Genomic DNA, 25,431 nt, shown 5'->3' on the forward strand with positions numbered 1-25,431 from the left:
AGCTTCTTCCTTGAACAGAGGCCCGAACAATCCCCATCCACCACTACTCTCCTCCGTCTGGCTGAACTTGTTCTCACGCTGAACGATTTCTCCTTCAACTCCTCTCACTTCCTCCAAATAAAAGGTGTGGCTATGGGTACCCACATGGGCCCCAGCTATGCCTGTCTCTTTATGGGGTATGTGGAACATTCCTTGTTCCAGTCCTACTCCGGCCCCCTTCCACAACTCTTTCTCCAGTACATCGATGATTACTTCGGTGCTGCTTCATGCTCTCGTCTGGACTTGGAAAAATTTATTAATTTTGCTTCCAATCTCCACCCCTCCATCATTTTCACGTGGTCCATCTCTGACACTTCCCTTCCCTTCCTTGACCTCTCTGTCTCAATCTCTGGTGATAGACTGTCCACCAATATCCATTACAAACCCACCGACTCCCACAGCTACCTCGACTACAGGTCCTCACACCCTGCTTCCTGTAAGGACTCCATCCCATTCTCTCAGTTCCTTTGCCTCCATCGCATCTGTTCCGATGATGCTACATTCAAAAACAGTTCCTCTGACATGTCCACCTTCTTCCTTAACCGAGGTTTTCCACCCACGGTCGTTGACAGGGCCCTCAACCGTGTCCGGCCCATCTCCCGCGCATCCGCCCTCACGCATTCCCCTCCCTCCCAGAAACATGATAGGGTCCCCCTTGTCCTCACTTATCACCCCATCAGCTTCCGCATTCAAAGGATCATCCTCCGCCATTTCCGCCAACTCCAGCATGATGCCACCACCAAACACATCTTCCCTTCACCCCCCACTATCGGCATTCCGTAGGGATCGCTCCCTCCGGGACACCCTGGTCCACTCCTCCATCACCCCCTACTCCTCAACCCCCTCCTATGGCACCACCCCATGCCCACGCAAAAGATGCAACACCTGCCCCTTCACTTCCTCTCTCCTCACCGTCCAAGGGCCCAAACACTCCTTTCAAGTGAAGCAGCATTTCACTTGCATTTCCCCCAACTTAGTCTACTGCATTCGTTGCTCCCAATGTGGTCTCCTCTAAATTGGAGAGACCAAACGTAAACTGAGCGACCGCTTTGCAGAACACCAGCGGTCTGTCCGCAAGAATGACCCAAACCTCCCTGTCGCTTGCCATTTTAACACTCCACCCTGCTCTCTTGCCCACATGTCTGTCCTTGGCTTGCTGCATTGTTCCAGTGAAGCCCAACGCAAACTGGAGGAACAACATCTCATCTTCTGACTAGGCACTTTACAGCCTTCCGGACTGAATATTGAATTCAACAACTTTAGGTCTTGAGCTCTCTCCCCCATCCCCACCCCCTTTCTGTTTCCCCCTTCCTTTTTTTCCCCAATAAATTATATAGATTTTTCTTTTCCCACCTATTTCCATTATTTTTAAATATTTTAAAATCTTTTATGTTCTCCCCACCCCCACTAGAGCTATACCTTGAGTGCCCTACCATCCATTCTTAATTAGCACATTCGTTTAGATAATATCACCAACTTTAACACCTATGTGTTCTTTTGTTCTATTGATGATCTTTTGATGATCTGCTTCTATCACTGCTTGTTTGTCCCTACAACCACACCAACCCCCTCCACTTCTCTCTCTCTCTCTGCCCGCCCCCACCCATTCCCCCCCCCCACCCCACACACACACACACACACACACACACACACACACACACACACACACACACACACACACACACACACACACACCTTAAACCAGCTTATATTTCAACTCTTTCTTGGACTCAAACTCAAGTTCTGTCGAAGGGTCATGAGGACTTGAAACGTCAACTCTTTTCTTCTCCGCCGATGCTGCCAGAGTTGCTGAGTTTTTCCAGGTAATTCTGTTTTTGTTTTGGATTTCCAGCATCCGCAGTTTTTTTGTTTTTTTGTTTTTATAGCCATGAGGTAGTTTGCCCAAAGTTTGATAGGCAAATGGGACATGGATACAATTCCAGTTTTAATGCTAATGTTAATATATAACCAGAGTGCTGCAAAGAAACAAACCAGCTGGTCCACCAAATCTGAACCAGTACTTTTCTCTGGATAAGAATCACCCAGTCTAATTTCATTCTCCTGTTTGTTCCCCAAGTGATTTAATATTACTCTTCTCCAAACTACCTGATTCTTTCTTAAATGTTATTTGCTTCAACAACAGGTTATAGCACAGAATTCTACATTCTGACTTTTAATTATTTTCATAATTATATTAAGTTTGTTCTGCCTTGTCCACCAGTTGAAACACTATCATTATTTTCCTTAGTGCAATTCTTCATAATCATCACCCTTTAACCATCTCAGTTCAAGTGAAAAAGCCAGAACTTTTCAAGTCTCTCTATAAGCATTGCCCGTTATCTCTTCATAAATTTATGCTGTGCCTTTTCCATTACTTTCATTTCCATCCACAGTCTAAATCGTACATAAAACTTTATATATTACACAGATATGTGAGGAAAATGTGTATTAGTTATTTTCAAATCATTGGGTCAATTTGATTTTCTTCACAAGAGTAGAGCTTAGACATTACACTGCCTACTGCTATTACGCAACACGTATGGGATTGAATTTCTTTGTAATAAAAAAGAATTTTAATTTAATTACAGCATGTTAACACACCCTAGCATAAGCTCTCATTCATCTCTCTGGAAACATAAATTGCCTTGATATGAAATCTCTCTACCCCTCCCATTTTCTTCATTTCTGTCTGAAAGTGGAAACCCATGCTGGGGTATTGAATCATGCATATCAGCAACCCTGAATGACATCATCAAAGTTACCACATTTTGACAGGTTTCCCATGGGTTTAAGGGAAGGGATGGGGAAATCATAACCAAACTCTCATCAAACATCAAAATGGGAATGACAGGGTGACTATTCCCACCTTAGCCTCTGCTCATTGTAGTCAACCACGGTTTTCCCAGATAAATAAATTAGCTCCACAGTGACCAGGGTTCACATGTAAAACATTTCCAATCTGTACGTCTCAAAACCTCAACATAGTCACTTGCATAGAGCATTACATTCAAAAAGTCTTGTAATATTACTTATACATAAAAGTCCTGGTTATTACTTCACATATTGACTTCACCAATTCTGTGCCAAGGGAAACAACTGAATACAGTATTAGAATTATTTCTAGGTATCTTACAAAATAACTTATTTTCTGGTTTCCTCAGTCAACAATGTCTGTTCTGTAGTTAATAGTTCATCTTCTGACTCTCTCTCAAAACAATAGTTTCCTGGGCTTCATGCTCTCTTTCCAACAAAGTATTCCCCTACTCACCATTCAATTCTACCCACTTTGCTGTCATATTAGCAGTACCTTGTGCTGCCAAATGCAAGGAGCCAATTTGGCTTATCACTGTGCACCGGGCATTTTTGCATTGGCCTTCAAATGGGACAAAAAAAGAGGGACATAGGATGATGAATATAAATCAGGGAAATCAGCACATCCTGGGCATTGTAATGACACTCTTCTGAAACTGATAGCATAAGTACAGATGATACAATTTATTCATTCTTAGGATTTTGAAGTTGTGGCCCTTTTCGTTCTTCCTTCTCCGCATAATGTACATCCTAACTTAGGGGCGTTCAGCTAGGTTTGCGAACCCTCCAGGATTGTCCTGGAGTCTCAAAGAATCGAAGATCAATCTCAAGGACACTGAGCAATCCATGAGCCAAATCATAGGAACATGAAAAGAAAAGTTCATTTTCTTTTAGCACATCCCGTTTGACTGTTGGAGGCTTTATGACGAAAACTCCTGAAGCCCGCCCATGTAGAGTTGGCAGCCCTACCGGCACATTTTCTCATACATGTTTCTCCAGTTTTTTAAAGTATTATTGTCCCACTTGAGCGAAACCTTACCTGTGAATTCAGTCAAGCCCCTTAATCTAATTGATTTTTAAAACGTTGGCTCAGCCCGTGTTGCGAAATAAGCCCCAAAATAATTCTCCCATCCACGTGGAAGAGACAGAATACAGACACCAAGGGACTCAACTTCCCAGAGAAAACTCACCACTTGCAGCACCTTCAGCTTTGCTCTGGGATTGGCCAGGTAGACAAGATTACAGCAGGCGTGCGAGCCATGGATGGGCTCCGTGGTTGTCTGGTAAACCCCCTCCGGGTCCATGTCTCCGTTCCCGTGTTCTTGTCGAAGCGGCATTCTGTCGCTGACTATTTAACTCTCCGACAACCACTTCTCCCGCAAAAATAATCCCGCAAACAGTGGCACAACTTCGGAATTTTTTTGGGAGGGAAAAAAAAACTCGAAACCGAAACTATACCGAATCCCCTCGGGACCGATTGGTTTCTTTTAAACAAGTAATAGCGGTGGACGATTCTACTGGCAAAAAAAATCCAATTAACATCCAATCGACAGGTTTTGCGCCTTTCGTTCTCAACTCCAGGAACGCAAAGTTCCGGCGGTCGCTTCTGGCATTGCGAGATCTGGAAGAACCAAACAAATCTGCGAATTAAAAAAAATGTTTGTCAGGAGAGGCGGTGAATTCAGATCCAACCCGCTCCGCCTCGCAACCAGATGCCGCCAACTGAGCGGCCCGGCCCAGCCCCACACCTTTCCAAACAGTGGCAGTCCCCCCACCCCCACCCCCACCCCCAATCATCTCCTACACCAGCAGACCGACAGTCTCACCGTCTCTGCCCACTTACCAAGCGGCCGCAGCCCTGGCCGGTTCTGCCCCTCTCTCCCTCCTCTAGTCCAGTCGAACACTCCCTCCCAACCGCTGCACTTCCTTGTTTCGCTTTCGTCTGACTCACACACACAAAAAGAAACCGATTAGGGAGGCCCAGCATCCACGGGGAATTTTCCGCTCCTTCCCCACATCTTACCCACTAAACTCCAATTCCCAGTGTTGGAGAGGTTACTGTGTGTGGCCGCGTGGAAATTCTCTGCTCAGTTAAATGGAAAATTATTTTGTGTGGCTTTCTCTCTGCAGTTAAGCAAACGGAGATTTTCAGGAAGCTGACGCTTCTGTAGTGTTACGGAAAGTAGTAGAATCACTGAAATAAAAAAAAACCCAGAAAATGCCGGAAACGCTCCGGCACCATCTTTGGAGACAGTTAACGTTTCAGGTCGGTGACCTTACATCAGAACTGAGAAGAGTTAAAAATGTATTCAAGCATAATTACTGTGGAGTTAGATGAATGATCTGACTCCAGTGGTTTTAAGAGTTAGCATTAAAACCCTTTGGGAAAAGGGGGGATTTTAACCCTACCTGCCCAATGGACATGAGGAAGCTGCGCAGTTAAAATACACCACAGTGCTTACCCGATAGAAAGCCGTTTGCATCCCGCTAACTCTGATTTTAACCCGCTTTTCTGAATAGGAGCAAAAGCGATCCTTCTTCAAATGTAATAAAATAACGTTAAAGGGAACCCGGCGGCATTTCAGCTCCGCTCTGGGTAGAAAGAACTGTTGTGGCTTTGCTGCCACTGATCTGAAGATGCATGAGTTGCAAAGATCTCAAAAGGTGCTTTTTAACCCTTTTGTGGAAATGAGGGAGACGGATGTTCCTCCGGGGCCCAACAAGGTAAATTCAGGCCTTCCCTACGCCAGATAAAAACAAAAAATGCGGATGCTGGAAATACAAAACAAAAACAGAAATACCTGGAAAAACTCAGCAGGTCTGGCAGCATTGGCGGAGAAGATTACAGTTAACGTTTTGAGTCCTCATGACCCTTCAACAGAACTAAGTAAAAATAGGAGAGGGGTGAAATATAAGCTGGTTTAAGGTGAGAGTGTGTGATTGTCGGTACAAGCAAGCAGTGATAGGAGCAGATAATCAAAAGATGTCACAGACAAAAGAACAAAGAGGTGTTGAAGATGGTGATATCTAAAAGAATGTGCTAATTAAGAATAGATAGCAGGACAAGCAAGGTACAGATAGCTCTAGTGGGGGTGGGGTGAAATAAGACTAAAAGGGCATAAAAGGTATAGATTTAAAAATAATGGAAATTTCCCACTCTTTTCCCACCTATTTCCATTATTTTTAAATTTTCAGATGTAGACCGTCCCACTTGTACAGGTCCCACCTTCCCCAGAAACGATCCCAGTGAGAGTCAGGGGCTGGGGTGGTAGAAAGGTATCAATGGAAAACTATAAAGTGGTGATCGGGAGGTAAAATTGGAGACTGGGGGAGAGAAGCTGGGGGATGGGAACCTTGGGGGAGAGATGGGGGAATAAGAGGTTTGAGATCATGGGAGATAGATGCACCACTTGACAGAGGATTGGGACTCAAGCTAGTGGTTAGGGCATCAGCATGAAGACCAGAATTTTCCAGAGAGCTAGGAGAAGCAGCAGCAAGGTGGTGAATAGGAATGGCACTGAGAGAGGAGCAACGAATGAAGAAATGAGTGACATCCAGAGACCTTACTGTGGATAAATAGTGAAAGGTTATTTTCATTGGTGGGCTTATGGGGAACTAGGTAAATGGAAAACAAGGATTGTCACTGGGAGGAAGAAGTTGGAAAGAAGAAGGAAAGTTCTTGAATTGATGGCTAATAGACCATAGACAATTAAATGCAGACTAAAATTTCATCTCAAAGGGAATGTGATATATATAGTATACATACTGGAGGAATATAAAAAGATCTTTTGATGGTGGGGGACATGATGTTACAGGCAAGATTGCCAGCAGTGGGGCAGGAATGGCTTCCACTTGTGCTGTAATTTCTGTAATTCTATGAAAACTCCTCATTATTGAGTCTGAACTCAGGGAACAAGAAATATTGGTGTATCATGTGAGAAGTCCTCAATCAGTGAGCTTGCATGGCCTTTGTATGAACTATCAGTTTGGTTAATGTCGATCTGTGCTGCTTGGTTTTGTCATGTGAAGTCCAAATCATTGTCACCTCCACAGGAACCAGAGTGCAAACCAGAGCTTATGGGAAAAGCGAGAGAGATTGGTCTGGTAAAAACTGGGGAGCCTGACCACAGCTTGTACAGTACAGGGAGATTCCGGCTGTAGTTTCAGATTAAATGTTAACTAGCTAAATGATTGATACCAGTTACAGGTAGGATATCTAACTAGTAGACCTATTACTATTAATTACATATAGATTATCAGTGACATATTGTATTACTGTTGGTTATGAGGGGAATCTGACTGTTACCACTTAATTAATAGTTAATTAATAGCAATTTCAGTGAGTTTGTATTAGTTACTGGTGAAATCAAAATTCCTTCCATCTCTGGCTTCCTTTGTGAATTGCTCCCCCAAATTCAAATTCCCCACCTCTATTTCCCCTCTTGTCCATCCCCAATTTCATTCTTTCTCATCTGATTCTTCCTCCTTTCCACCCATGGTTTCCCCACCATCAGGTTCCCCTCTTCACTTGCTCACAGATGGTCTCTTGGTTCTTGGATCTTGCTGTTGTGAAACCACAAACAAAGATACTCCATTACAGGGACCCAATCTCTATCAGGTAAACGCAATAATATTTGTAGAAATGATGTAATCAGATGTCATGTGATCAGGCATCACATGGTCAGATGTCATGTGATCTCCAGGAATGCCTCCAAACAGAATTGGCAAAGTACCTGCTATCTCAGGATTTACAGAATTTCTAGGTGATTTTTTTATTGGTTCTAATGTCATCATCCTCAGAAGCAGCAGTAACACAATGCATTGCAAATAGTGGGGAACCAGCAGGGCTGAAAAAATGTGGTGTGGTTGCAAACCACCATAGCTAGAGTGCAAGTCACCAGCAGCTGTCCTCGCGGAGATAAACGGCCCAAAGCAGAATTGGACAGCCTAATGTGAGCAGACCACATAAGGGAGCAACTGCCACGAGTAGAAATCTTTTGTGGACCCGAATTTGTAACACCCTTGTTCAACCCAGCCTATTTAGCTTCAAGGCTGCTTATTTCCATCTCTGCGGTATTGCTGCCTTTGTTTCCCCAGCCTTCTGCAATTTTTAGACTCAATTTCCAACATCTTCCTTACTGTCCTCTTCAACATAAACTTAAAAGTATTCAAAACACACCCATCATCATTCCATCACAAACCAGGTCCTGTATCTGTCACCTCATAACTGTTGCGAAGTGCACACACTTAGCATAAATGGTTTGTGGTAGGTCAGTGATATTGCTACTGTAGCCGAGGGACCATTTTATCCCTGCCTCCTTCAATAGAGTTACTGCTTTGTGAATCTTTTGGCCTTCAATCAGAGTTCACCCATGTGTGGAATGTCTACCTAACTACAATTCTGTACCCTTTTTCCTGCAAAAGAAAACCAAGAGAATGCCATTAGGAGGCAGGGTAATCATGGTCCTGATATAGTAAGTATCTACTAAAATAGGGCTATTAATCTTGATGAGAAGCAAATTCTGAATTTGCTGCCTATTTTCAGGCATACCCAGGGTAGTTGACTGAGAAAATCAGGTGGTAATGTTGCTTTCCAGACAAAATTTAAAACTTTGTTTTGAAGGTGCTCAAATTAAAAAAAAAGTCCAGTTACTAATTGTCTACCATGTATTTCTCCTTTACAACCAGGTTATATGTATCCTTATAATTGCTAAATAATCAGGCCTGTATAACTTGCATTTTCCCCGAGTCCATTTCTATGCATTTTGACTGCTGCTCCAGACCTGAGCCCATCACTTCTATTTCTCTCCCTTTTTCATTTCTTTTTCCCATTATCCCTTCCTCGATTTCTCTCTCCTGTCATCATGCCTCCTTTCATTTCTCCCCTTTTAGGTACTCTGTCCTCCTAAATCCCTAACCCAACATTTCAGTATTCTTTGACCTCCTGCCCCCATCCCAAGCTTGGGTCCCTCTAGATAAGCCTGCATCTTCTCAGGGTGCCTCTCTGACATTCTCAGAAGACACCCATTTTTGTCCCCTTAAAAGCAGCAACCTAGCAACCTCAAATACCCTATCTGACTCTCACTGACCTTCCATCCTGTGTGCCTTATAGGGGCTAATCTTGCCAATCTCCTCCCCATCTAACTCACCCTCCCAGGGCTGACCCTGACAGTGGATCAGCTATCACTGGTCCTCTCACCTCTCTCAGAATACCCATTCACTTGTGAACAAGGCCCTTGCCACCCGTGAGCTTATTGCAGATGATTGCATCAATATCATGGCCTTGATGGTAACCTGACTGAGGGTGACAACACCTTACCCCTAACTGACACATCCCCGTCTGCCTGTTTCTTCCATCACTTGCCCCTCTTAGACTGTTGCAGTGACGGTGCAACACATCAGCAAATCACACTTTGGTTTGCTCCTTATTTCATGGCATTTTTTCTTACTTTGAGCATTTCACCTTGTTCCATCTTTCTCATCTAAACAACACCATTTTATATTTATAGAGTATCTTTAGTATAATGTCCCAAAGCGCTTCACAGGAGTATTATAACACAAAATATGACAAAGAGCCACAAAACCAGATATTAGGCCAGATGACCAAAAGCTTGGTCAAAGAGGTATGTTTTAAGAAGTAACTTAAAGAAGAGCAGGGTAGAGAGGTATAGAAAGGAAATTCCAGAGCTTTGGACTGAGGTACCAATGGTGGAGCAATTATAATTGGGAATGTACAAGAGGCTAGAATTAGAGGAATGCAGGTATCTCAGAGGGTTGTGGTGTTGGATGAGATTACAGAGACAGGCAAGCCATGAAGGGATTTAAAAAGGAAGGGAATTTTAAAAATCAAGACAGGAGTCCAGTGTAGGTCAACAAGCACATGGGTGATAGGGGAATTGGACCTGATGCAAGTTAAGATACCAGCAGTTTTGGATGACCTAAAATTTATAGAGTAGAATGTGGGAGATCAGCCAGCAGTGCATTGGAATAGCCAAGTTTGGTTATCTCCAACTGGTCCTCTATCCAGCTCTCCCCCATCCACCGCAACCCCCCCCCCCCCCCCCACCCCCTGCCCCCCCAACCAGCTTATATTTCACCTCTCTTCTACTTTTACTTAGTTCTCTTGAAGGGTCATTTGGACTCGAAACGTTAACTGTGCTCCTATCCGCAGATGCTGCCAGACCTGCTGAGTTTTTCAAGGTATTTTTGTTTTTGTTTTGGATTTCCAGCATCCGCGGTTTTTTGCTTTTATGACATGCTCATTTCTACCTTTGATGCCCTAGTCCTAATGAAAGCAATTACACTCTCTCACCCTGGCCACTTCTCTTGGAATGGCTATCTCCACACCCTTAAGTCCAAGGGTCCAAAAATGAAAGGATTTGGTGTACAATTGCTTTATTCATTCACTGCCATATCTGGCTGGGCAATACAAAGCACAAATCTTGGGTCCTGCCCTCATCCTGGAATGCAAAGATAAATCCCAACTTCTTTACTCTTCTACAAACCATCTTAAACCCCTCCTCCACTCTTACCTCTATCAAGTGGGAGTAACTCATGAACTTCTTTGTCACAGTTTTTATCAGTCACAAATGACATCCTATATGGCTAATGCAAATTCGTCCATCTCAATTGGTCTGTAGCCTTTGATGTGGTTGACCACAACATGCTCCTCCAAGGTGTCTCCATTGTCATCCAGTTGGGTAGGACTGCACTCCATTCTTATTTGTCAAGTTCTAGTCAGCGAATCACCTGAAAAAGCTTCTCTACCTGCTCCTACACTATTATCTTTGGTGTCCCACAAGGATTGATCTTTGGCATCCTCCCATTTCTCATCTACACACTGCCCCTCTGTGACATAATCTGAAGAGTGTCTGTTTCCACTTGAATGCTGACATCCAACTCTACTTCACCAACACCTTTCTCTAACCCTGCACTGTCTCCAAATTATCAAGCTGCAGGTCTGACACCCAATATTGGATGAGACATTTTCTCCAATTAAGTATTGGTAAGATCAAAGTTAGCATCTTCAACCCCCACTTCTCAGCCACTGATTTAGTCCCTCTCATTGGCAACCTTGGTGTCATACTTGATGCCGAGATGAGCTTCTAACCACATATCTGTGCCATCAGCACTCTGCCCCACCTCCATTCATCTGCTGAAACCTTCATCTATGACTTTGCTATCTCTAGGTTTGTTTTTTTACAACGTACTTTTGGCCAGCTTCCCATGTCCTGACCCCTGTAAACTTGAGATAATCAAAAACTCTGATGCCCATTTCTTAATTCGCATCATGTCCTATTCTCCTATCACTTGCTGTGATTGCTGACCTAGAGTGGCTCCCAGTTAAACAATACCTCAAGTGTTAAAAATTCTCATCTTTGTTTTCAAATCTCTCCAAGGCCTTGCCTTTCCCCATCTTTGTAATGTTCTACAGCCCTGCAACCCTGAGAGATATCAGTGTTCTAATTCTGGCCCCTTAAGCATCCCCAATTTTAATTGCCCAACCAGCAGTCTCTATACCTTCAACTGCTTAGACCCTTGGCTCTGGAATTCTCCCCCTAAACCTCTCCACCTCTCTTTCATTCCTTAAAACCCATCTCTTTGGCTAAGCTTTTAGTCATGTGTCCTAATGTCTGATGGAGCTCAGTACCATTTTTTTTATAACAATCCTGTGAAGTGCCTTGGGATATAGTGTCGTGCAAGATGTTACAGTTCAAAATATTGAAAAGAGTCCACTCTTATTTGTAAGTCTTCCTCTCAGGATTTGGAAGAAAATATTCTCTGCTTTTCTAAAAGTATCTCAAAATGGGGTGCAGTTCCACATGAACAGACAGCCCAGCAAAACCTCAACAAAGTGCCATGCTTGATGGGTGAGCCGTGACTGTATTTGTAGATAATTCCACTGTGGTGAATTTCAGACAAGCCCAATTTAGTCAACACAAACTATTGATGTGAAATGTGAAATCTCACATTTTGGCAGGAAGAATCAGGAGAGGCAATATAAACAATAGGGTATAATTTTAAAAGGAGTGCAGGAATAGAAAAAACAAAGAATATATATACAAATCTTTGAAAGTGGCAGGACAAGTTGAGAAAGCTATTAGAAACACATCTGAGATCCTTGGTTTTATTAATAAAAGCCAAGAGTACAAAATCAAGAAGTTATGTTAAACCCTAATAAAACACCGAGCTAGAGTAGCGTGTTCAATTCTAGGTACCACATTTTAGGAAGGATGTCAAGACCTAGGAAAAGGCGCAGAAGAGGTTTACCAGAATGGTATCAGGGATGAGGAACTTGAGTTCCATGAAGAGACTGGAAAAATTGGGGTTTTTGAGCTGAAAACAGGAGTTGGTGTGCTAGGTGTTCAAAATCATGAATTGTTTTGAAGTGAATTAGTAGAAACTGTTTCCAGTGGTAGAAGAGTCTAGCTGAAATAAAGATTTGAGGTGATTAGGAAAAGAACCTGGCACAACAAACAATTTTATTATTATTTTTAGATGCAATGAGTTGTTTTGATCTGGAATACATTGCCTGAAAGGGTGGTGGAAGCAGATTCAATAGTAACTTTCAAAAGAATTGGAATTGGAAAAATACTGGGACAATATTAAAAAAAAACAGGGCTATTGGGAGCAAGGAGTTGGATAACTCTATCAAAGAGTCTGCAGAGCCACAATGTGCTGGATAGTGTCCTTCTGTACTGTATCATTCAATCTGAGTCACAATAGAAAACAGCATTAAAATCAGGACAAAGCTGATCTATGTGGCTCATTTCCATACCAAAGTAGTGCATTAACCAAATACATTTATATATCAAAGACAAATAAGATCACACTTATGTGGCACAGTGTGTGCACACAGATTTGGGTTAGGTAAGCATTTATTTGAACTACTGGGTACATAATTCTTGAAGTTCTTTTCTGTCTTCACCACTGGAAGCAGTTATCCAATATTTAGCTCTGCTATTTGGGACGTCAACTGTTAAAAATATTTTAGTAGGAGAAAATTTCGATCCTAAATACTGTTAAACATAAAAAATATTACATTCTGCGTGGAAAAAAAATCTGAATTGTCTTTGTTTGGAGGCCATCCAAGTAATCCTTTCCAGAGGCGAGGACAGTAAGAGAAAGAAAGAAAATTCAAAAAAAGTATTCCAGAAATTGCAAGTACTTCAACTCTAATTAAACACAAAAGCAACAGTCCAACAGGAGGTTACTTTCCAAACATTTGCGAAAAACAAAATTCCTGGAGTTTTAAATGGTGAGGTGGGTGATGATGTGCAAGAAACAGATTTAGGTGTTCAGCATCAGTCCAAAACAAAGTAGATTTGGACAGATCAGTTTTCACAATAAATGCAAACAAAAAGGATAGCTGAAGTTAGTGCATAGACAAACACTGTTAGTGAACAACAGCTGATTTACCAGTATATTTTCTGAATAACCTCCAACAAGATTTAGATCTGTTGCAGAGAATAAATACAACTTTATTGAAGGATTGCAATCCTTACATCTTTCTGTAATTAGAAACAGCACAATACAGAAACCAGACAGGGTTGAGTAAAGGAAGTACTATACTAACAACTAGAACAAAGGATGAGGAGTTCAAGTTGAAGTAATGTACAGTACTGTCCTTGTGTGACTGACCTCTGCCCCCTTTCTTCATTTCTTAACATTGCAATTTACAAGTAACATGTTACTATACAAAATTAGGCATTGTGCCATTTTGTTCAGCATTTTAAAGACTGTTGTAAGAATACTTCAGTTCTGCATACTTTTTAAATTTGGCCACCAAGAATTCATCTTTGAGGCAGTATTTTCAGGATGCAAGTTTCTGAAAGTTTATGTCACCTAAATTCCTGCTACGCCTCTGGCCAGCAATACATGTTTAGATACCTTTGTTTCAAGCACCGTATTTACTATCAGTATGAGACATTTCCCAAATGAACACCTGGAAAATACAGATGACACATCAACATTGTTCAAATAATGCTAATTTGCAGCCAAAGATGCAAGTTCCAATAATTAAGCTCATCTCATTATTTTTCCTCTCAGAAAACACATTACCAGAATCATATTTGCAGCATTGTATTTTCTTCTCAATATAGTTTCCTTACATACATTGAACAACTCATTGAAGACTCAAAACGTAGTAGTCCAGTTTACTTCAAAAACAGCCTTTGATCCTCAGTACACATTCTGAAGGAAAAGGGTGAGGCAAAGCCAACAACAGAGTATTGTATTAAGATTCGCTTTGGTAGCTTTTCTTCAGGATGCTTTGTCTTCTGCTATGGATGTATGGGTTGGAGAGACAGCTTCTGGTTTACGTGCAATTCTGTCCAGTTCTGCTTGTACATCTGTTAAGACTGGTTTATGACCTACAAATTGGAAAGGAGGAAGACGGATACTTGATGATTTGAAGTAGCAGGAAAAACAAATTAGATATCAATCACCTGCAATTTTAACAGCATATTAGTCATTTCAAGAAATTATCGATGATAACTGGACATCATTTTTGAAGGATCTGCTCAGAGATTTAGTCTTCTGTAACTGTTTTCTATTAAAAACCCTGTCAGAGTTAGGATTACATTGGTCAATGACAGAGCTACTCATTGTATCCAGGTTCACAATTTCGTATTGAAAGAAGATGGTCATGAGATTTCTTCTCAATCTCAACATTCTCAGAATGCAGCTTTGGTTTAAAGAGCTTTCTGGTAAAAACATGTAATTTTACTTCTCTGTCGATTGTTGCCCTCCCTTAACTGCAAACTGACACATTTCTCCTTTCCACCAACCTTGATGTGTAACAACTGAAAGTGTGAACTTTAAAACAATATATAAATACTTATACATTGAAAAAATGTGTGCACACTATGATTGAAGAATAGAGCAAACAACACTGGTACATAAACCAGGCTCTAGTTTTGAGTAAGGTAGCACATGGCTGTGTCCAAAAAAACTTGTGCTTAGGTCCCTGAAAGCATGCATTCACTTCAGAGGATATAATGTATCACTGGCCACAGGGTTTACAGAAGCAATCTGTTTGCAATATTATCCAAGGAGGTGGGTGAATCAACATAGAGAACATATTTTACATCTGGAAACTTTATGATTGCTGTCATCGCCCTAATAACCATAGTAGTTGTTCTTTCAAAAATAACCTGAGAAACCAAAGCTCACAATTCAGGATATACTTCCATCAATTAATGGAGTTTGAAATCTTGATGAATCTGGTTGCTTAATGCACCACAAACAATGTGCAGTGACAATATCATTTTGAGGTTTCCCTTCAAAGAAGCAACTCATGAGACTCAGTACAGAAACCAAGAACAACTGATAAGTTTATGGCTATTTGTAATTTATCCATTCTGAAGTTTATGAAAAAAGCAAAAAACTGCGGATGCTGGAAATCCAAAACCAAAACAAAAACACCTGGAAAAACTCAGCAGGTCTGGCAGCATCTGCGAAGAGGAACACAGTTAATGTTTCGAGTCCGAATGACCTTTCAACAGAACTCTGTTGAAGGGTCATTCGGACTCAAAACGTTAACTGCGTTCCTCTTCGCAGATGCTGCCAGACCTGAGTTTTTCCAGGTATTTTTGTTTTTGTTTTGAAGTTTATGAAATTGTTTTGAAAATTTGCTAAAGTCATTTTTAAAAAATTGATTCACTACAAATAATGCAAAAACAAAGATGGCTAAACCAATTAGCAAATCCAAATGTGTGGAACCCAAAGAAACCATAATTCACAACTGGAATTCAATTGGAAAAGCTTACCAAAGGTAGAAGTGTTTTAAAATCTATCATAAAAAGCTCACATCAACAGGCACTGTAGCTGAATCATTTAATGTTCAAAATTGGATTAAAGTTCAATTTCTAAAAGTAGCAGCATAGGTCAATAACATATCTCGACAACTTCAGATTTACAAATAGTCACTTGGTACTACAGAACTTGAGTATTGCTGGAAAAAAAAGGACATGCTGTCGAAGCTTTTTGTCTTGCACTCATCAGGATAGATACAAGAATGCCAAATTTCAAAGAGAGCAGCAATTTATACTGCATGAGAAAAGGATGCTGATTGGTTGGTAAGTGGACTCTGATCTAAGTTTAACCATAGAGAATGCACTAGGGAACTATTATCCCTCATATTTTTGTTTAATTGATAAAAGGTGCAATGCTTGGACATGTTGCTTTTGCCTGCAGAGGACAGCAGTGTATCAGGCACACTTGAGGCTGCCACCTCAAATTACCCTGGAAGGGTAGGGATCTCAAAAATTTGACAACAGGCGAAGCTAGCCATTTCACACTGCTACAATGCAGTTGCAACAGGAGTGGTATTTTCCTCTGACAGGATGCAATTGTCAAGTCAAAAAAGTTCTGCCAACGACACAAATGAGTAATTTGGTGTATGAATTTCAAGGCCATTTGTCCCAATGACTGGCAGATCATATCAAACTGCACATCCCTTCAGCTGTTCTCAATAGGCAGAGTATTGACCGTACTCAACCAACCAATGCATGCAAAACTCAGAACATAACGTCTTATGTTGAATGTGATTCTGCGATAGGACAGCATTTGTTGAATAATCCCAAGTGCTAAGAGTTATGCTAACAACCAATTTAAGATTATCAGTCAGGATCGCAATGTGGCTCACTTATGCTTGCTATGTATATGCACAGACCTGTCCTTTGCAGGCAAAAGGAACATGACCAGGCATTGTACCTTTCTGAATTAAACAAAAGCATGGGAGAACAGTAGTTCCCTGGTTCATTCTCCATTGCGATGCCTCGATCTGAGGCAACTTGCCAACCACTCAGCAACCTTTATTGTGCAGTATAAATTGTCCCTTTATTTGAAATTTGGCATTTTTGATTCTGTTGAGTGCAGAATGTAAATCTTCAACAGCATGTCTCTTTTCAGCAATACTCAGCTTCTCTGATGTTTTATCAGAGGCAAGTATGGGGAGTTGGTAACATAGTGGTACTGTCACTGGCTAATACTTCAGAGACCCAGGGTAACGTTCTGGGGACCTGGGTCCGAATTCCACCATGGCAGATGGTGAAATTTGAATTCAATAATAAAGAATCAGGGTTCAAAGTCTGATGATGGCCATGAAACCATTGCCATTTTGTTGTAAAAAACCCATCTGGTTCACTAATGTCCTTTAAGGAAGAAAATCTGCTGTTCTTACCTGGTCTGGCCTACATGTGGCTCTAGAACCACAGCAACGTGGTTGACTCTTAACTGCCCTCTGAACAAGGGCAATTAGGGATGGGCAATGAATTCTGGCCTAGCCAGTGATGCCCACATTCCACTGAATATAAAAAAGGTAATGTTGACATTTTCCAGTTGGATCATATTGAAATCCTAGTGCCAAGCAAATTTGAGAGTCTGACCGAGTCTGGATTAATTAGATTTTGTTTAGGAAAATGGCCTACTGAGTCGTGATGAGTATATAAATAAAAGAACTAGGAATTGATAATATTGTTGGCCAAGGAACCTAGTTTAAGACAATGTGCACACGAAAAAAGGAGTTACAGATTTTTATCAATATTCTGCAAGGTAGGCTGAATTATGCTTCAGCATTGTAAAATTTAAATGGTGGAAGGGCATCACCACATTTTTAACCATGAGAAATCAATTTTATTCCCAGAGAAAGTAAGAAGTAAAAGGTGAAATATCTGCATATTTTAATGACAAATTCAGAATAATTTTCTGAAATACATGAGACAATTTGAATAAAAATGCTAGCTGATGACCTAATGCGTTCCAATCTTCTGGGCAAAACAATTCAGGATTATACTCAAATTTGAGCAAATGAATAATGGAACAACAGACATTAGGGAATTTACTCTCAAACTACCTTTTGTCTATGATCTACACAGTGAAAAAGTAAGATTTTTTTTGAGTGAATTACTAATTATAATAGAATTGTGTGTTGGAAGCAAGAAGACGGCATCTATTAGTCCTCATTTCTTGCATCTATTTCAGTAGTTTGAGTTCATGATGTAATTGAAATGTTCTTAAATCTTAAGAGCATGCTGAATTTAAAATCTCTGGTCTTATGAATGGAAACCAAGTACAAGTATGATAAATACCATGATTTAAGGTAGATTCCTATTATTCCTCAATAAGGAATTGGAAGTGTTATTAAATACAAGGTGCACAAATGTCTCCAACCTGATGCCAAGGTACTTGCAAGGAGAGCAATATGTCCGGCCTCTAAAGAAGTAGTATGTGGGGAGACAGCATGAGAGAGAACTTTTTAAAAAAAGTTCATTTCAGCAGGCTCAAAGTTAGTATTAATCCACAAATGAGTTAGTTTGTTAGATCAGGCCATAACCCTTCAAATATACAAAATGCATGGAGGGACACAAATATGCCAGTTGTACTACATACTATGCACTAAGACAAAATAAAATGTCTGCAATTTTGTTTTGATGCAAAATATATAGCATAAACCAGAAATGAATGTGTTTTAACTAAAATCATCACACAAATATTTAGATATGGTGTACAACTGCAAAATGGTACAAAGCATTGTTTAACACTGCATCTACATATGCTTGTGGCATTAATGTAATGGTAACTTAGTGTGCATCTGCAGCTGGAGTGACTTGAGTCCGGAGCAAACTACATTTAATTCTTTTCTTCAGAGAGTTGCATTCTATTTTGCTCTGGGTCAGAGTAGAACCAGATTCTGAATATACATTATAACTTAGGCAGCATCACTACAGTTTGACATCTGCTAATATGATACATAATTCTTTAAAATGAACTAATTGCCACACTAATGCTTTATTAACAAAGTTTAGGCAGCACTGGAATATCCACTGATCAAAAACAGAAGTACAACTTGGTCCGAGTCAAAACACGTATCAGGATCACTTCAAACCAATGAAAATTCTCAATTGCGTCAGCAAAGATTTGATAGATTTGGTATGGTTACTTGTTTCAAAGCCATTCATTTAAGAGTTCCTTGACTAAGGCACGTATCTTTAAATAGTGTTTTGACTTTTATGAATCGATGCACTAATCAGGATAAACAATCATGGAAGATGATGTTGAAGCAAGTTTGTGTTTAACACTTCCTATCCTGTTTGATTCCCAGAGGAATAGCTTTGCTCTCAATAAGAGCACGTTAAAAGTATCCTCTCTCTGCTTTAAGATGCTATTATCTATGGTCCCAGCCACAAACACCTTTTTCTGGCATTTCCATACCTGGCAATTATCTGAGGCTGAGCTGGATGGCTCAAAATCGCAGTATTGTTTGACCCAGAGGTGAGCTTCTGACCATATCTCTGCACCAACACCAAGATTGCTGACTTTCACTTTTATAACATTGCCCAACTCAGGCTCTCAACTGCTGCTGAAATGTCCACCTATGCCTTTGTTACCTCTAGAATAATCTATTCCAATGCTCTGTCTAGCCTCCTATCTTCTACCTAAATCTTTGCTGATTCCTGTCTCATTCAACCATCACCCGTGCTTGCTGACCTACACTGGCTCCCCAGCCAACAAACCTCAATTTTAAAATATTCATCTTTGTCTTCAAGGCTCTCTATGGCTTCACCCATTTCCATCTCTAAGCTCCACCAGTCCAACAAGCCTTCAAGATCTCTGGGTTCCTCCAATTCTGGTTTCTTGTTTATACGTGATTTTAATCACTCCACCACTGCCAGCCTTGCCTTGATTTTAAAATTTGGATTTCCCTCCTTAAACCTCTCTCTGCTTTAAGATGCTCCTTAAAACTTACCTCTTTGACTAAGCATTTGGCCATCTGTTTTGATTTCTCCTTTTGTGGCTCTGTCAGAAATGATATTGCTCGTTAATCACCTTGGGACATTTTATTTTGTTAAAGGCACTATATAAATGCCAATGGTAGTTGTTGAATCAATAATCCAAACTCAAAAATAGGGTTCATTTACTGTGAAAAATGGATATGAAATATGTTATTGATCAAAAAATTGAATGATATCTGGGAAATATTAAAATGGTATCTCACATAGAAAACTTTAAATAAAAGCATACATTGAACTCTGTAGAATGTAATCTCACTGGACGGTCCCAATGAGGCACTGCATCCATCGTGAATTAGTGAATTACAGTGGGCATCAGCAGATGCAACATATTTCTGCCTCATGGATGCACTTAGCTGCTTCTAAGAGCGTTTTTCTTTTCCACAAAAGAAGTCCCATTTTCTTCTAGTTCCCAATTTATTATCCAGGCATAAGGATAGGTCAATTTAGGATCCAGGCTTGGAATTACTTTCCAAGTGACGAGCATCGAAACTGATACTAGCTAACACATACAAAGCTATTCTGACACAATCAAACAACTGACTATGTGTTCCCTTGCTGAAAGGCAGAAAAAGCTTTGGATGGACTTCACTAGAAAACTCGAGTCCCACCTTCCATCGCCACAATCTCTTGCCATAACCACGCAAAAGGAAATGTGCGATGCAGTGGAGGAGAAAAAATACCATTCCGCAAATAAGATATAGACCGAACAGACTACAAGACAGTGTTATCTCCTACTTTATAAAACTCAAAAAGTAATGAACTCAACCTGACAACAAATGACGAATGGAGTTTAATACAAAATGTGGAGTGCAGTAGACCTTTCATTTTTATTCTGTAAATTGAGATATGTATTTTGCAACAATGTAATTATTTGTATACTTCAATGTTTATAATTGTGCAATTCTTTTATTTTATACTTTATTTTAATAATTGTCCATAACTATGTTATGAATTATGATTATTTGTTTTATTTGTATCATCATCACAATTTGGCAGCTTCTGCCATGATGATCTTTCAATAAACCAAACCAACAATATCTGAACTGGACACAGTAATCTTATGGTGTGCTTCTCCAATCTTCTGATAGATAGACTAAACATTTACCCAAAACATGTCAAATACAAACAAAGTAGATTTATTTTACAGAAAAATGAATAGAATAAATGTTATAATACAGCCCAGCTTGTTTCAACTTAATTCCATAACATATGCCACGCTGTCCATGTTAGCTAATCAACACACTCTTCTTACCACTGAATTCTCAAAGTAATTAGCCCTGATTGAAATAAGGCAACTTTCTTAGATTGTCTGACTGAATTACTTTGTCTCTTTGCTGCCTAGATGGATGGAAAGTTAGCATCTCAACTTATTCCCATGCCCTCCAACCAGGAATTGTCCAGCATGACTACCAATCAGTCCGGCTATGGCTACCCACCACGCCCGCCCCAAAAATCTACGTTCACATATCAACACTATAGCTGCAAGAATAGGACTGAGGCTGGGAATTCTGCAAAAAAAGTGGCTACTCCACAAGGCTCAAATCAGGTGTGTGAGGTCATACCACTTATCGGGGAGGGGTGCAGCTGCAACACTCTTAAAAGCTCATTACTATCTGGAACATTGGCATGAATTCATTCTGCGAACTGTGGCTGAAGTATATATAATCTAAGCATGTACTGCAGCAGATTAATGCTCTGGGAACATGGGTTCAAATACCACCATGATTGCTGGTGGAATTTAAAATCAATGAATAAATCTGGAATATAAATCTAGCCTCAGTAACAGTGATTGTGACAGCAATCATCAATTGTTCTAAAAATCCATCAGGTTCATTAGTGCCCTTTAGGGAAGGAAATCTGCTATCCTTACCTGGTCTGGCTGACATGTGACTCCAGATCCACAACAATGTGGTTGACTCACTGCCCACTGAAATGGCCAAGCAAGTCACTCAGTTCAAGGACAATTAGGGATGGGCAACAAAGGCTGGCCTTGACAGCAGTGTTCACATCACATGAAAGAATAAATAAATAAAAAAGCAACTCAACCTCTAACATTGAGTAGGACAATGGCAGGAATGTCAGAGGAATACAATGACCTTCAACTTTTCCAAGACACACAACATTCCAACTTAGACATTTATATTTCTGTTCTTCGGTCTTTGGCACAATATTCTGAAATTCTTGATTTAACGCAGTTGTGGGAGCATCAAAACGACGAAAGCAGTTTAAATAGAAGGCCCACCACAATTGCGGTAATTAGGAATGGACAATATGTACGGCCCTGACAGCTTTCTCCAGATCCCAGAACATCCATTGTCTTAATCTTAAGTGGGATGCAGCAAGCCCCATTTCAGCTGTCACCTTTCCTAGATGTTTGTAGCACTTTTCTCAGCTAACTATGGAGTCTAGTTCCTTGTGAGTTTTACTTAACTTAATTGTAACATTTTAAGTATCCAAGAGTCCTCCTAAGATAGCAAAAAACCCAAACTATGAGACTAGTTAACATAAGAATTGAATAAAGACCTTACAAGAAAAATAAGCCATATCCTTGAACAAAAAGTATACGAGAAGAAATATTTGACACTCGTGGATTTTTCTAGTCATTGCCATAACACCACAGAAGGTGGACATTTAACCCTTTGCAGTTCTGCAAGTTTATTTCTTTCAAATGCTTACCCAATTTCTCTTCAAAGTCATTCATCATCTCTGCTTCCATTATCCTAATAGGCAGAGTGTTCCAGGACATTACCACTCACTGCATAGAAAAGTTCTTCTACATACCTCTTCCCAAAACACCCCACCCCAACGCATCTCTTGCCTTAAACTTGTGTCCCACAATCCTGATCTACGAACAACTAATGGCAGCAGCTTTTCTATGTCTATCTCATAAACATATCATAACCTTGTATACTTCAATCAAATCTCCCCTTAATCTCTAAGATAAAAGCAAAATACCGCGGATGCTGGAAATCCAAAACAAAAACAGAAAATGCTGGAAAAGCTCAACAAATTTGACAGCATCTGTGGAGAGAAAACAGAGTTGACGTTTTGAGTCTGTATGACTTCTTCAGAGCTGAAGAGTCATACAGACTCGAAATGTCAACTTGGTTTCTCTCTCCAAAGGTGCTGTCAGACCTGCTGAGTTTTTCCAGCATTTTCTGTTTTTGCTCCCCTCAATCTCCTTTGCTCCAAGGAGAGCAGACCCCACTTCTCCAACCTAACCTTGTATCTAAAACTCATTATTCCTGGAACCATTCTGGTAAATATCCTCTGCATCTTCTCATGGACCCTTACATGCTTCCTAATATGGTGACCACAACTCGATGCAATACTTTAGTTGTTGCCTAACCAGAGCTTTCTAAAGGTTTAGGCACAGCTTCCCTGCTTTTGTACTCAATGCCCCTATTTATGAAGCCCAAGATCACAAATGCTTTGTTCACTGCTGCCTCAATATCTCCTGCCACCTTCAAAAAAATCTACAAACTCCAGGTCCCTCTGTCCTGCACAGGCTATTCACACCACCAGTCCATGCTGGTGTTTATGTTCCAATTTCCCCTTAAATGCATTTGTGCTATTCACTTCAACCACTCCCTGTGGTAGCGAGTTCCACATTTTTACCACTCTTTGCATAAAGAAGTTTCTTCTGAATTTCCGAATCTTCTCTGCACCCTCTCCAGTGCCCCTATATTCTTCTTATATGGTGACCAGAACTGCACACGGTAGTCTAAGTACGATCTAACCAAGGTTTAATTTAACATAACTTCTCTACTTTTCCAAAGTCCAAATCGTTAATAAAAATTATGAACAGCATGTAGTGATCCTTGCTGAACACCACTTCCCACCTTCTACTCCAAATAACGACTCTTCATTCCCACTCTCTGCTTTCTGTCTTGAAGTCAGCTAGCAATCTATTCTGCCACTTGTCCCCTGACTCCACATTCTCTGACTTCAGTCATTAGACTATTATGGGGCACCTTTCAAAGGCCCTATGGAATATCTAACTCATTAAGTTCACTCTTACCAGAGACTATGACAGATTTTAATAAAATAAACCAGGAAAAAATCTTTCCATTAATCAGCGAGTGTGCAACTAGGATACATAAATTTAAGATCACCAAACAAAAACAATGGCAGAAGGTAGGGAAAATGTTATTTTTGTACATAGGGTTGTTAGGGCATGAATTACAGAATTTCAGTGCAGAAGAGGCCTTTCGGCCCATTGAGTCTGCACCGGCATGTGAGAGACGCCTGACCTACTTAACTAATTCCATTTGACAGCACTTGGCCCATAGCCTTGAATGTTATGATGTGCCAAGTGCTCATCCAGGTACTTCTTAAAGGATGTGAGGCAACCTGTTTCCACCACCCTCCCAGGCAGCACATTCCAGACCGTCACCACCCTCTGGGTAAAAAAGTTTTTCCTCACATCCCTCCTAAACCTCCTGCCCCTCACCTTGAATTTATGTCCCCTTGTGACTGACCCTTCAACTAAGGGGAACAGCTGCTCCCTATCCACCCTGGCCATGCCCCTCATAATCTTGTACACCTCAATCAGGTCGCCCCTCAGTCTTCTCTGCTCCAATGAAGACAACCTAAGTCTATCCAACCTCTCTTCATAACTTAAATGTTTCAACCCAGGCAACATCCTGGTGAATCTCCTCTGCACCACCTCCAGTGCAATCACATCCTTCCTATAATGTGGCAACCAGAACTGCACACAGTACTCCAGCTGTGGCCTCACCAAGGTTCTATACAACTCCAACATGACCTCCCTATTTTTCTAATCTATGCCTTGATTGATAAAGGCAAGTGCCTTTTTCACCACCCCACTAACATGCCCCTCTGCCTTCAGAGATCTATGGACACACAAGCCAAGGTCCCTTTGTTCCTCAGAACTAACTAGTGCCATGCCATTCATTGAATACTTCCTTGTCAAATTACTCCTTCCAAAGTGTATCACCTCACACTTTTCAGGGTTAAATTCCATCTGCCACTTATCTGCCCATTTGACCATCCTGTCTATATCTTCCTGTAGCCCAAGACACTCAACCTCACTGTTAACCACCCAGCCAATCTTTGTGTCATCTGCAAACTTACTAATTCTACCCCCCACATAGCCATCTATGTTGTTTATATAAATGACAAATAATAGGGGACCCAGCACAGATCCCTGTAGTACGCCATTGGACACAGGGTTTCAGTCACTAAAGCATCCTTCTGTCATCACCCTCTGTCTCCTACAACTAAGCCAATTTTGAATCCATCTTATCAAATTACCCTGTATCCCATGTGCATTTACCTTCTTTATAAGTCTCCCATGTGGGACCTCGTCAAAGGCTTTGCTGAAATCCATATAAACTACATCAACTGCACTACCTTCATCTACAAACCTGGTCACCACCTCAAAAAATTCAATCAAATTTGTTAGGCATGACCCTCCCGCTGACAAAGCCATGCTGACTATCCCTGATCAAATCCTTGCCTGTCCAAGTGGAGATAGATTCTCTCCTTCAGAATTTTCTCCAACAGTTTCCCTACCACTGATGTGAGACTTACTGGCATGTAGTTCCCTGGCTTATCTCTGCAATAAATATTCTTAAATAGCGGAACCACATTAGCTATTCTCCAGTCCTCTGGCACCTCCCCCATGGCCAGAGAGGAATTAAAAAAATGGGTCCAAGCCCCTGCGATCTCATCCCTTGCCTCCCTCAGCATGCTGGGACACAAATAATTCGGACCTGGAGATTTGTCCACTTTTAAGCCTGCCAGCACCTCCAATACCTTG

At 40.9% G+C, this 25,431-nt stretch overlaps 2 protein-coding genes across 7 annotated transcripts in view; both read right to left on the minus strand.

Annotated features, from left to right (window-relative positions):
* Nucleotides 1-5,499, minus strand: part of cmtm6 (CKLF-like MARVEL transmembrane domain containing 6) — a 99,815-nt gene extending 94,316 nt beyond the window's left edge. Inside the window, exons 1-2 of one of the 4 annotated variants that reach the window (XM_041184835.1) lie at nt 5,313-5,499; nt 4,041-4,490 (exon numbers count right to left, since the gene is read on the minus strand). In XM_041184835.1, coding sequence (XP_041040769.1) covers nt 4,041-4,187 — 147 coding nt within the window. In that variant the 5' untranslated portion in view covers nt 4,188-4,490; nt 5,313-5,499. Of the gene's footprint in view, nt 1-4,040; nt 4,491-4,693; nt 4,850-4,873; nt 4,985-5,312 lie in introns of those variants that run through there. The other 3 variants (XM_041184836.1, XM_041184832.1, XM_041184834.1) reach the window with 3 other exon arrangements.
* A 7,811-nt stretch (nt 5,500-13,310) lies between these two features.
* The window catches only part of LOC121276434 (cytoplasmic dynein 1 light intermediate chain 1-like), a 74,369-nt gene continuing 62,248 nt past the window's right edge, over nt 13,311-25,431 (minus strand). For all 3 annotated transcript variants that reach the window (XM_041184829.1, XM_041184831.1, XM_041184830.1), the window contains one exon: nt 13,311-14,222. In XM_041184829.1, coding sequence (XP_041040763.1) covers nt 14,113-14,222 — 110 coding nt within the window. In that variant the 3' untranslated portion in view covers nt 13,311-14,112. The remainder of the gene's footprint in view (nt 14,223-25,431) is intronic.

This window comes from Carcharodon carcharias, chromosome 3, assembly GCF_017639515.1.
Source record: "Carcharodon carcharias isolate sCarCar2 chromosome 3, sCarCar2.pri, whole genome shotgun sequence".
Taxonomy (NCBI): Eukaryota; Metazoa; Chordata; class Chondrichthyes; order Lamniformes; family Lamnidae; genus Carcharodon; species Carcharodon carcharias.